The sequence below is a fragment of the Schistocerca cancellata genome, chromosome 1 (assembly GCF_023864275.1).
Source record: "Schistocerca cancellata isolate TAMUIC-IGC-003103 chromosome 1, iqSchCanc2.1, whole genome shotgun sequence".
Lineage (NCBI taxonomy): Eukaryota > Metazoa > Arthropoda > Insecta > Orthoptera > Acrididae > Schistocerca > Schistocerca cancellata.
This window is the reverse complement of record NC_064626.1, coordinates 985655950-985670126: the sequence shown is the minus strand read 5'-3', so window position 1 is coordinate 985670126 and position 14177 is coordinate 985655950. Positions and strand designations below refer to the sequence as shown.

Sequence of the window (14177 nt, the reverse complement as noted above, 5' to 3'; positions counted from 1 at the left end):
CTGCGCCCTTAAGTAGTTACAACGAAACAGCCCTTTAGTTGGAAGAACTAAAGCTATCTTCATTCAGTTCCTGAACATTCTGACAATGCATTTTAGTTTATTAACTCCGGTTTATACCACATCTTCCCTTTAATAGGTTTTTCCCTCCCTTGTCATTTGTCCACAGGTATCTTCTTGGGGATTATTGCGGACATGTAACCAAATTTCATTCTTAAGGTGTGGAACAGACATTCATACGAGTCACTGGCCCCCCATTCTTGCAATTTCCTGCTGCCAGTTTACACCAGACAGTGCTGCTTTCAGGTCATTCAGTCTCTTTTCTTCAATAATCCTTCTACTGAATGTCTAACTTGAATGCCGTGTGCTTCATTGCAATTTACTGTTGCTTTTCATATTGAGTTACATCACTACTGTATTGTGATCTGCAATCACGGGTACAAGTACACTGTTGTTATAATCCAAAGTATTGAGGTTGGTGATAATGGGGTCTAGACAGTCATCACCCATTTTTGGGAGTTAGTTTGCTACAAACAGCCCATAGCTGTTTATAAAGTTCATAAAGGCCTCTTTCGAAGTCACCACATATCGCATATTTAGACTTAAGGCATGTAAGGCAAGATAAACAGTTCCCCATCTGTACAATAAAGTTTTCAAAGTTACTTTCTGGTGAATGATATACAGGGATAATAAGGAGATCTATATTTTTAACACTATTGTAGCCAGTTCATGATCCTTGTCCATACAAAAATTTTTTTAAACGATTTCCTGTACGTTAAGCTTTTTGTTTGCATACAGTGACACACCACCATGCACCTAGTCAACAGATCTGTAATAGTCACCATCTCCTTCAGTCAACCAGCGCTCACAGATACATAAAACGTCTGGTTTCACTATGTCAAAAAAAAAAGGTTCACCTTGGTTCTTAAAACACTGCACATTAGTACTTGATATAACTAAAGGCATTTTATGTCAGTTCTAACATCATTTCTCGTGTGAATACATGGCATGGGTTTTCAATTTCACACTCCATTTTACAGAGGCACTGGTTGATCTGTGGAATAAAAACTACCTTGGGACACACAGCAATGTCCATTACCTTGTCCTTTAGATGAAATTCAGCACCAATCTTGAAATTACTGATTACAATCTTAGTTTCTAGTTTCTATGCTTGAAAGTTGCTGTAACCTGGAAAGAATTTTTCCAGAAATTTCTCTACATTTTCAGTTGTTGTGGCATTTTTCACTTTTCCTAAATGGAACAGTAACCTTTTCTCTCCAAACAGCACTCCTTGCTCATCACCAGTGTCCGTTATCAAATTTTTTCTGTGTCTGGCAGTTGAATTTCTGACTCATTCCATGGCAGATGCCATGCCTCTACAGGTTTCTGAAATGGATGCCAGGCCTCTACAGGTTTCTGAAGTGCAGTCTTATATGACATTTTTGGTTGTACCAGTACATTCTCTGAGTCACTTCGTGCATGCTGTCTGTTGTTGTTCTGTAGTGGATGGTATTTGATAATCACTACAATGAGCAGTTATTTTCCTTGATGTACCTCATGCCGGTCTGTCTTTGTACTGGGTAAAAGTTTCTCCTCTGAAAGATTCACAGAGAGAAACTATTCTCATAATTACTGATTTATTCTGTTAACAGAAATATTATTCAGAGATCGGTTCTGTGATGCTTCAAGGATTTGTAGGCTCATTATTATTATTATTATAACTTGCTCCAATACATTACATAGGCCTGTCATAATTGCAACGTTGTTTTCTTGTCCCCACTCAGTTAGTTTTATAATGAATTTAGGGAGCTGTGATGCCCTTTGATTTGAATTTTGAATATTTGTACTAGACCTGTGTGTTACAAACTCAATAACTGACTCTCGATTTGGATTTAAGCATTAGTGGGACCATTTTTAGCAGCCAGTATAATACTTTTTTTGCACTTTTCCACTTTTTGTTTAAAAAAAAAAAAGAGATGTGATGCTAGATGCTTTAACCTAGAATTTTGTAATGATCACTGTGTCGAGTTGCATCATTTTCAAATTGTCTTTTATTAATCGAGTTACTGTTTTCATTAACTCTTCAACTGAACCTATTAACCTCAAAAAGTTTTTTGTATCATTCACACTAGAGGCATTGTTTTGCTTCCGGTAAGTCAACTGTACCTGGTGTACGAGGTGGTTTAAATGCATTGTCTTGTATGTAAGAACTTTTGCACTGATTATACATTTCAATATTGTCACCTACCTTCATTATTTTGATGTTACGAGGCCTCTTTCTAGTTACAGAGTCTCTGATATTTCACTGCAGACACAACTTCTGTAAGTTCGGTTTGTAACCTAGCTTCACATGTATGACAATTTTAATATGCAAAGAACATGGGGCCACACTATGTCTGAGAGACACCCATTAAAACTGCTGATCCATGACTTGGAAATTTCAATTCTGTGTCAGGATACTCTTCTTGTTGGCAAAGGTAATATTTACCTAAGGGATGAAAGATTTCTACACTGTATTTTGAATCATGTAAACTTATTCCATGATTATTTGTATTTTAACTGTCTGTGTACTTGATTTTTGTGTAGGCAAGGGTGGAAAAATAAGGCCAAAGTTATGTACATTAAGCATTTCAAGAAGGTCCCAATAGTGGAGAAGTCTTCGTCTTTTTCCTGGCCTGTATCCCATATCTTCATGGGATTGGCATTTTAATTATTGGATTTGTCAATATTAGTGGTAGAGGGTGGCCAGATGCCCTTCCGGTAACCACCCATTTCCATTGGGATGGAAATTGTGTACCCCAATTGTCTGCATATATTGTTATCCCATGTGAAACTATGTGAATGTTTTCTGAATGTTTGTGAATCATGTGACTGAGACAGGACTTTGGTACCAGCCTGGTATTCACCTAGTCAGATGTATGAAACTGCCTAAAAACCACATCCAGGCTCACCAGAACACTGGCTCTTGTCATTTCGTTAATTCATCTGGCAGATCTGATCTGGGGCTGATGCACCCCCTTGAGTACCAGAAACTGTGTGCTAATGAATGTAACTATCTGGGCAGTTCATTGGAGAAGCATGGATCAGCAATACAAAGCAAGTATTTACTGTGCAATAAATATCTAACTACAGAATGTGAAAAAGTTTTAAGGTCACATTAATAAATATTTTTGTTAACAAATTGTTGATGGCTATTTTTTAAATTGAAAAATGGGAATTAATTTCTGAATAAACCTGGTATGAACTTCAAGAGAGATGGAACAGTTCAAGTATGAAACTTGAAGGTGATTTTATGTGCAGGGTGTTCAGAAGTTCCCATTACAAACTTCGAGGACTTGTAGGAGGGAGTGAGCACATAATATTTTGAATAGGAACCCACATCTGGAAACCTACTGTTTCCATTCTAAAACTGTTTCAATTCAGATGTTTAATTCATCCACTGCTGCTTGAGGAATGTAATTAGGCATGACACAATACAATTATTGGGTAACAATTCAGAAGGAAACATAATGAAATAGCCACTTAACACTTTAGCATGTTTGTCTGTATTAATATTTAAGCATTAAGTGTTATAGTTATTCCAAAACAAAAAAAGGAATCCCACATACTGTACACACAGTACAGTACTGATGCATTACAACAATGGCTTGATGTAGCGACCACCAACATTGTTGCAGACATCGGTCTAGCCGCTGTACTAGAAATTGAAGAGACAACATGCAGGATGGAGAGTGTGTACCAGAACATGGTTTGTAGGTACAGACATTGTACCAGAACATGGTTTGAAGGTACAGACATTGTACCTACAAAGCATGTTCTGGTACACACTCTCCAAACAACCTGATGTCTCTTCTATTTCTAGTGCAGCTCCCAGAACTCTTACTAGCAGATCTTCCTCTGTCTCTATAGGAGATGTGCAAATTAAACTTTGCATATGACTCCAGCCCCGACATGGCTGTTTCCATGAATTCAGAACACAGTCCCTAGCAAACTTACACTCATCTGTGAACAGAATAGGAGTTAAATCTGTGATCACTCTGGTCACATTGCTGGACACTTTGGCCTATCCATCTTCCACCATATCGTCTGTTGAAATATCTCAAAACTGCACATGATAATTGAGGTTGTGCACCATCATGCTGAAACCACTTTTCCTGATGAATATCGAGTAGCACAGATTCCAAGAATGGATCCAATATGTTTTGTATGAAGATTATGCAGGGTGAGTTAGCTAGAGTGAAAGGCCCAATCACATCACCATCCAAAATATCTGCCTGCACATTAATACCAAACCGTTGCTGAAATCACTGAATAGGTGTGGCACAAGGGTTTTCATCTGCTCCGACATGGCTGTTTCATGAATTCAGAACACAGTCCCTAGTAAACTTACATTCATCTGTGAACAGAATTTGATGTGGAAACATGGGTGTGTTGATGCAGCAGTTCAGGAACCATGTGCAGCAGGCAACGTGTTTTGGAAAATTGACTGAACCCATAGTGTGTAACCTTTGTAAGTTATAACATTGTAATTGTTGGTCATGAAAAATGTCCCTGACGATACTGTGACTAGCACCCATTTCACAGTCAGTTGTTAAATTTGTGCAGTGGCATGCTACATTTTGGAAAACATTCATGATACACCCACACTAACATCTCTTCTGTTACCTTGAGCTTCACTATACACAAGGAGCATGTCTGTGCATTCTGGCATTGAACAGGTCTCACAGCAAGGTAGATGTAAAGTGACATCAGGTGACCCTCTGACATAGTACACATTATCCTGTCTACCCTATTGCATATCAGGATAAGAAACTCTGTGACTTTTATTTTTCCTTCAGCAGATGTGGACACTTGACACATCTGAATTGAAACTGTTACAGAATGGAAACTGCACATTTCTGGACGTAGGTTCCAGTTCAAAATATCACATACTCACTCCCCTCTACAAATCTTGGAAGTTTATACTGGGAATTTTTGAACACCCTGTGCAGTCCTGCTTGAAAGTAATAAGTTTTTAACCATAGTTCACTGTTATTCTGAAACAGTCAATAAAACCAGCATAGATCCATCTCTTACTTATACTTCTCTGCTTCTGCAGGACGTCTTATAGTAGCTTCAAGTTCTCTCTCCCTTCGCTGAATTTCTTGGTCCTGGACTGCAATCTCTTGGCTTCGTTCTACAACAAGAATCTGCATCTGCTCTTCTTTGATTCGTTGCTTTGTCTTTGCTGCTTGTAGTTCATAAGCCAGTTCGGCCTCAGCTTTCTGCAATAAATGAAATTTCCTCCCATAATTCAAAATTATCAATAATAAGTAAAGATAACCCATCACCCTCTAGATGATGAGTGATATGCAAGTCTGATATAGTAGAGTGCCTGAAAGCCTACTCTGGTCTTGCTAAATTGCTAAATAAAAAATAAGAATATAATAGAGGGAAACATTCCACGTGGGAAAAATATATCTAAAAACGAAGATGATGAGACTTACCAAACAAAAGCGCTGGCAGGTCGATAGACACACAAACACAAACATACACACAAAATTCAAGCTTTTGCAACAAACAGTTGCTTCATCAGGAAAGAGGGAAGGAGAGGGAAAGACGAAAGGATGTGGGTTTTAAGGGAGAGGGTAAGGAGTCATTCCAATCCCGGGAGCGGAAAGACTTACCTTAGGGGGGAAAAAAGGACAGGTATACACTCGCACACACACACACACATATCCATCCGCACATACACAGACACAAGCAGACATTTGTAAAGGCAAAGAGTTTGGGCCAAACTCTTTGCCTTTACAAATGTCTGCTTGTGTCTGTGTATGTGCGGATGGATGTGTGTGTGTGTGCGTGAGTGTATACCTGTCCTTTTTTCCCCCTAAGGTAAGTCTTTCCGCTCCCGGGATTGGAATGACTCCTTACCCTCTCCCTTAAAACCCACATCCTTTCGTATTTCCCTCTCCTTCCCTCTTTCCTGACGAAGCAACTGTTTGTTGCGAAAGCTTGAATTTTGTGTGTATGTTTGTGTGTCTATCGACCTGCCAGCGCTTTTGTTTGGTAAGTCTCATCATCTTTGTTTTTAGATAAATAAAAAATAAAACGGTAGATCCACTTCATTACTTGTAGCCTGACACACACACACACACACACACACACACACACACACACACACATATTGTCAAATCGTTGTAGCCTGAATGGTGTGAGAGACTGCTTTGTGTGGAGCAGTAAGAAGAAAGTGAGGACAAAAAAGGGAAATGAAATGTGATTGGGGGCTTGAGGGCAGGGACAGGGGTAGAGGTGGGGTGGGGGCATGGGGGAGAGGAGTAATAGTATGGACACAAAACATGAGTGGGACAATGTTATCCTACTGATATTGTATGTTTGCTGTGGCCCATGACACAATGAAGTGGCACATTACTTCATTTGGACGCAAACCGTTATAAAACATAACTTTGACAATATTTGTTTTGCTTGTATATAATTTTCTGCAGCAGAAGTTGTGGCATATGTAAGAAGTACTGCTACCTTTAATACTCCTTACTCATTGGTTTTTGGCACATCCAAAGCTGAGTGCACCTTTTCACTGGTGGGACCATTATCTTGCTGTTTAATGACAACAATTCCCAAGCACAAACAGTCATGTGCAGGTTTGTGAGCAGGGGGATCATTGTTTGGGTTCCTTAACACGTGCTCACAGTGTTGTGCATAAACTTCCTGAAGAAGTTGCTAAACAGTTGATTATTAGGGAAAAGTAATTTATGAATCTGTTTATTTGCAGAAAAACAGATGGAGTTATGTATGAAATTTTTCAAAGAAATAGTTTCGCGGTTGTTGGTCAGTGACTTCTGTTGGTGGAAGGAACGGCTTCCATGAACAGAGATGACCTGTTAAATCAATGTGGAAATACTATGTAGCAATGGATACACCAGCAAGAATGTGAAATGAGCTTAACTGTTAAAAATAAGAGTGTATAAGCCTAGACATTACTAGCGAGTGCGTTATGTGCCAGAAAAAAGATAGTAAAATGAAGTAACAATGTTAGGAAAAGCACATATTGCTACTCATCATAAAGATGACAGGTTGAGTTGCAGATGCGAACAAGCTAAAGACTATTGTTTCCAGCCAAAGCCTTCTTCAGCAAAACACACACACATTCATCCAAGCAAGCACACGACTGCTACCGCCAGCAGTTCCATCCGGTCAGAGCTGCGAGTGAGTAGCAACTTATCTTTTTCCTAATATTGTTGACATTCCAACCTGAAGTTTCCAGTGTTTGATAAAATGAAGTCGTACTGATTTATACTGTCATTATTTCCATTTACTCTCATGTCGATCAGTCTGATGTGGCATTTGAAGATAGCAAAATGAAATCCAAACTTTTAAATTTCACATTCCAGAAATTGTTCCCACAGGAGAATTGTATAAATGTACCATCATTTGACCATTGGATAGACTCAAGTATGAATGACATAGTAATAAGCATCCCTGGCATAGAGAAAAAGCTGAGAGATTAGAAACAAATAAACCACCATGTCCAGATGGAATCCCAGTTCAATTTTACAATGAGTACTCTACAATATTGGCCCCTTAGCTAGTTTGCCTTTATCATGAATCTCTCATCCAGCAAAAAGTCCCAAGTGACAGCACAAAAGTGCAGGTGACTCCAGTATATATGTAGGGTAAAAGAACGGACCCACAAAATTTCAGACCAATATTCCTAACTTCAGTTTGCTGCAGTATCCTTGAACATATTCTCTGTTTGAATATAATAAACATTCTTGAGACTGAGAAGCTGGTGGCCATGAACCGGCATGGTTTTTGAAAGCATGGCTAGTGTGAAACTCAGCTTGCCCTATACTCGGTGTTATATTGTGAACTATGGATGAAGAGCAATAGGCTGATTTCATATTTCTAGAGTTCCAGAAAGCATTTGACATGATACGCTATTGAAGTCTGTTAACAAAGGTACAGGCATATGCCAGATATCCAAGCAGCTCAAAGACTTCTTAAGTGCTAGAATCCAGTAAGCTGTCCTCTGTGGCAAGCCTTCATCAGAAACAAGGGTATTGTCAGGAGTGCACAGGGAAGTGTGACAGGACTGCTGCTGTTCTCTATATACATCAATGATTTGGTGGACAGGGTGGTCAACAATCTGCGGCTGTTTTCTGATGATGCTATGGTGTACGGTAAGGTATCAAAGTTGAGTGACTGTAGGAAGATACATAACAACTTAGACAAAATTTCTAATTGGTGTGATGAATGGCAGCAAGCTCTAAAGATGGAAAAATGCAAGTTAATGAGGAAAGTTGGTTGGTTTAAAAGGGTGGCAGCTGTGGGGGGGGGGGGGGGGGGGGGCAAACTGCGTGGTCATCAGCCCCTTGTCCCAGTAGAAGAATTACCCACTGCAACACATTAAAACCTCCACCCTAAAAGTTCTAGGATGGAGGACACAGAAGGACAAAGGACACGTGCTAAAACTCAGATCAAATGATAAAACTAATCCTCATGAATAAAACATAGAACTAAAGCTGCTGGTGAGGCATTGTCTCCCAACACTGAAGGTAGGGTGCTGGGAAAAGTTAAAAGCCTGCAGCAGAGCAGCTAAAAGTGGGCAGTCCAGTAAGAGGTGGACGACTGTCATTTGGGAGCCACAGCGACAATGAGGTGGGTCCTCGCGACAGAGGAGGTAACCATATGTGAGCCACGTATGGCCAATGCAGAGCCAACAAAGGACAACTGATTCCCTGCAAAAATCCCATAGGAAAGACTTCCACACATTCGCAGTCTCCTTAATGACACACTGTTTGTTGTGCATTCTGTTATGCCACTCCATCTCCCAAAGCCGAAAAACCTTGCAGCGTAAGACAGAACGCAGGTCAGGTTCATAGATGCCCATCTCCAGGAGTGGTTTCAGCATAGCCTGTTTGGTCAGCCTGTCAGAAAGTTCATTGCCTGCGATTCCGACATGTCCTGGGGTCCACACAAATGCCACTGATTGGCTGGACCTTTCCAGGGCAGAGATGGACTCCTGAATGTTCACTACCAAAGGATGGTGAGGGTAGCACTGGTCAATAGCTTGTAAGCTGCTCAGGGAGTCAGAACCGAGAAGAAACAACTCACCAGAACAGGAACAGATTTACTGAAGTGCATAAGATATGGCCGCAAGCTCTGCAGTGAATACACTGCAGCCAGCGGGCAAGGGATGCTGTTCAATATGGTCTCTGTGGACATAGGCAAAGACAAACATCACCATCAGCCATCGAGCCATTGGTGTAAACAATTTCAGAACCCCAGAACAAGTCAAGAATTGAGAGGAAGTGAAAGTGGAGAGCGGCAGAGTTAACAAAGTCCTTATGGGCGTGCAAAAGGCCCAGACGAAGCTTTGGCCGAGGTGTACACCATGGAGGTGTATGTAAACAGACCTCAAGTAGAGGTTGTAAAGGGGACTCCAGGTGAGTGAGAAGGGATCGCACGCGAACCGCAATTGTGAGCCCTGACCTGGGCCGCCGATGGGGGAGATGAAATGCCACAGGTGGGGAAAAGAGACAGTAATTCGGATGCTCAGGAGAACTACGAATGTATACAACATAACTGGAGAGCAGTTGTACACATCAGACTCGCAATGGAGGGACCCCAGCCTCCACTAGGACACTGGTCACTGGACTTGTTCCAAAAGCTCCCGTCACTAGGCGAACGCCACAGTGGTGCACTGGGTCGAGTAAACGCAATGCTGAGGGCACAGCCAAACTGTAAACCAGACTCCCATAGTCAAGGCGGGATTGAAAAAGGGCTCTGTAGAGCTGCAGCAGCATAGAGTGATCTGCACCCCAGTTGGTGTTGCTCAGGCACTGTAGGGCATGGAGGTGCTGCCAGCACATCCACTTAAGCTGAGGAAGGTGAGGTAGCCAAGTCAATCAGTTGTTGAAAACCAGTCCTAAGAATTGATACATCTCCACTACAGTGAGTGGATTGTCATTAAGATAATATTCTGGTTCTGGATGAATGGTACGATGCCGATGAACTGTACACACGACTTTGCAGCTCAAAACTGGTAGCGGTGGGCTAGAGTCCAAGACTACCCCTTGTGAATGGCTCCCTGTAGGCGCTGCTCAGCAACACCAGTACTGGAGGAGCAATACAAAACACGGATGTCATCCGCATACAGAGAAAGGGAGACCGACGGCCCTACAGCTGCTGCTAGGCCATTAATGGCCACTTAAAACAGAGATACAATACAGAGTCCTACGGAATGCCATTCTCCTGAATACAGGGGGAACTATGGCAGGCACCAACTTGGGCACGGAAAGTACAGAGTGACAGGAAGTTTTGGATAAAAATCGGGAGCTGGCTCCAGAGACCCCATTCATACAATGTGGCAAGGATACGATGATGCCAGGTCGTGTCATATGCTTTATGTAAGTCAAAAAAAATGGCAACAAGGTATTGGCGTCTGGAAAAGGCTGTACAGATGGCAGACTCAAGGGACACGAGATTATCAGTGGCAGAGCGATCCTGGCTGAAGCTACCCTGACATGGAGCCCGTAGGCCAAGTGACTCCAGGACCCAAACCAACCGCCAACATACCATATGTTACAGCAGCTTACAGAGAACGTTGGTGAGGCTGATGGGCTGATAGCTATCCACATCAAGTGGATTTTTACCGGGTTTTAGCACTGGAATGATGGTGCTCTCCCAACATTGCCATGGGAAGACGCTATCACACCAGATCAGGTTGAAGATGATGAGGAGATATCGCTTGTAGTCAGACGAGAGATGTTTAATCATCTGACTGTGGATCCGAACGAGCCCGACAGCTGTGTCAGGGCAATATGCAAAGGTGCTGAGGAGCTTGCACTCTGTAAAGGGGGCGTTATAGGGGTCACTGTGGCATGTAGTGAACGAGAGGACTTTCCTTTCCATTCGCCATTTGAGGGTACAAAATGCTGAGGGATAGTTCTCTGGTGCTTGGCAATCACGACTGTGTCGTTAGAGAGCATGCCATTGATGTTAATGCCAGGACACCTGTTGGGGTTTGGTACCCAAAAAGATGTCTGATCTTACTCCAGACTTGGGAAGGTGACATATGGCACCCAATGGTCGACAAGTACCTCTCCCAACACTCCTGTTTCCATCATTTTATAAGCAGGCGAACATGGGCACGGAGCCACTTAAAGGCTATTAGATGCTCTAAGGAAGGGTGCTACTTATGTCACTGTAGAGCTCATCGACAGTCTTTAATTGCCTCAGCGACTTCCGGCAACCACAAAGGTGATGGCTACCCAGTCTGCCTTGTTTAAAGCCCATCTCGGTGGGCGTCCATGGGCATCATGCCGAGGGAGTGACAGGAAGATGAGGAAGTGGTCACTACCATACAGGTCGTCATGTCCTCTCCAGTGGATAGATGGGATAAGTCCTGGGCTGCAAATTGGTAAATCAATGGCCGAGTAACTACCATGAGCCACATTGAAATGTGTGGTGGCCCTAGTCTTTAGAGGCGGAGGTCATGTTGGGACAGTAAGTTTTCAACATCTCTGCCATGGCCAGTAAGCATGGTGCTACCCCACAAGGGGTTATGGGCATAAAAATATCCCAAAAGGAGGAAAGGTTTAGGGAGTTGACCAATCAGTACAGCCAGTACATTCAGGGGTACCGCACCATCTGGAGGGAGATATATGTTGCAGACAGTTATTTCCTGCATTGTCCGTATCCTTACAAGCACAGCTTCAAGAGGAGTTTGAAGGGGCACAGGTTCACTACATACCGAGTTCAGGACATAAACGCAAACTCCACCTGACACTACTATATTCGCTACGGTTCGTGTAATATCCCCTGTAGCCATGAAGGGCAGGGAGCCGTATTGCCGGAAACCAGGTTTCCTGGAGGGCAATGCAGAAAGCAAGTGTAAAGTTTAACAGTTGCCATAGCTCAGCCAGGTGGTGGAAAAAACTACTGCAATTCCACTGGAGGATGACTTGATTGTGAGACTGGGAAGGCATGAAACACTCAATGAGGCAGTCTGTGCCTCAGGGTCACCTGCTGCCACTGATTTATTTCCTGAACAGACTGTATCCAATGTGTCTGAGGGTCTGGTGAGATCCAGGTCTTCAGCGGATGCCAGAATCTTCACCTGATCCTCAGACACAGAGCTTGTAGGCAGCGGTGGTGTGGGTGTCACCGCAAGTCCCTTGGTCTTGGGGGACTTCTTCCTAGATTTCTCTCACTGATCCTTGGGTTTCTCTTGCTGGGAGGGCTTCACTGATTCAGTGTCTGGGACTGTGGACGATCGTGAAGCCCTATGACCAGCTGCTTTTGGCACTTCAGACTTAACGCTTTTCTGGTTGAGAAGTGGGAACTGGTGTGTGCAATGGTTGGGGGGACAGTGCTCCTGAGGTAGGCAGTAGGAGAGCAACAGGGGACAGGAGTGCTCCCCACCATCAAGGGGGCAGGTGTAGTCTTCTGGCTCTGACAGCCAACTGGAACTTGCGGAACTGATGGGGCTACAACTGTTCTCGCAGCAGCAGCACAAGAGAAGGTCGTAGCCACAGGATGTAGCCACTCAAATTTCCTGTTCACCTCAGTCCAGAGTCTTGTATTCCATGATTTTCCTTTCTTGCTGTAAAATCCTGCAGTCTGGTGAGCAAGGGGAATGATGCTCTCTGTAGCTGACACAGATGGGAGGTGGGGTACATGGAGTATTGGGATCGGATGGACGTGCAAAATCTTGACATGTGATGCTGGGAGTACAGCAGGAAGACATATGGCTGAACTTAAGCACTTAATGCACCACATTGGGGGAGGGATATATGGCTTGACATCACAGTGATAGATCACCACCTTGACCTTCTCTGGTAATGTGTCACCCTCAAAAGCCAAAATGAAGGCACTGGTGGCAACCTGATTATCCCTCAGACCCCAACGGACACGCCGGATGAAATGAACTCCTCATGGCTCTAAGTTGGCGCGCAACTCGTGATCAGACTGCAAAAGAAGGTCCCTGCAGAATATAATACCCTGGACCATATTTAAGCTGTTATGAGGGGTGATGGTAACTGAAACATCCCCCAGCTTGTCACAAGCCAGTAGTGCCCGTGACTGGGCAGATGATGCCGTTATTATCAAGACTGACCCTAACCGCATTTTGGACAAGCCCTCCACCTCCCCAAACTTGTCCTCTAAATGCTCTACAACAAAAAACTGAGGCTTCATTGAGACAAACAAGTCCCCATCAGCTCTCGTACATACGGGATACCGGGGCAAATAAAGTTCACTGCCATCCTTAGCCTGGCATTCCTCCCATGGTGTGACCAGAGAGGGGAACGGTTTAGGATCATACTTCCTTGCATTGTACTGAGACTTGGAATGTTTAAAAGACTGCTGGCATTTTATCACCAGAAAGTGACACGTGGTACACTTCATCGCGCCTCATCCACCCTGATGCCACTCACTCCGACCAGAGGCCCTCCCCACGGGCGCCACCCAGCTGCAGCAAAGGCCACCTGGCAGGATGGCCATTGCCAGGAGTCCCGATGCCCCAGGGTGACGGGCATCTACTCCTTGGCATACGTGGGGAGTTAATGGCACAGGCATCAGCACAGTGATCCGTGTGTAGTCAGGGGGCTACAACCGACAGTGTACATGGCAGCCCCACCACAATGGACTGGCTACCATGCTGGATATGAGGTGCAAAGAATTCTGTGGTCATAGTCTGTCACCGAAATTTCCTGGCAGGTTAAAACTGTGTGCCCAACCGAGACTCGAACTCAGAACCTTTGCATTTCGCGGGCAAGTGCTCTACCAACTGAGCTACCCAAGCACGACTCACGCCCCGTCCTCACAGCTTTACTTCTGCCAGTACCTCGTCTCACAGTTTTAATCTGCCAGGAAATTTCATATCAGTGCACACTCCGCTGCAGAGTGAAAATCCCATTCTGGACACTGTCATTGTCGGTGCAGGAAACGACACTGCATAGTGGGTGGAGGAAAGTGTCCTCCTGAAAGAGATGCAGGATGAGAGGGACCGCAATGCCATGACAAGAAAGTGGGCATAAGATCTCAATGCACGATGGACACGATGCACCATGTAAGGCGCCCTTCCCAAATTGGCTCGCTCTATGGGAAAATTTTGGAAAATGGAGGTCAAACCCTGCAGGGGACCATCATATAAAGGCCAAAAGGTGTGAGACTCC

At 43.7% G+C, this 14177-nt stretch overlaps 1 protein-coding gene across 1 annotated transcript in view; it reads right to left on the bottom strand.

Moving 5' to 3' along the window:
• The window catches only part of LOC126088487 (flotillin-1), a 176294-nt gene that overhangs the window by 33650 nt on the left and 128467 nt on the right, over nt 1-14177 (bottom strand). The window contains exon 8 of the mRNA XM_049906630.1: nt 5074-5261. Within this exon, the coding sequence (XP_049762587.1) occupies nt 5074-5261 (188 nt within the window). The remainder of the gene's footprint in view (nt 1-5073; nt 5262-14177) is intronic.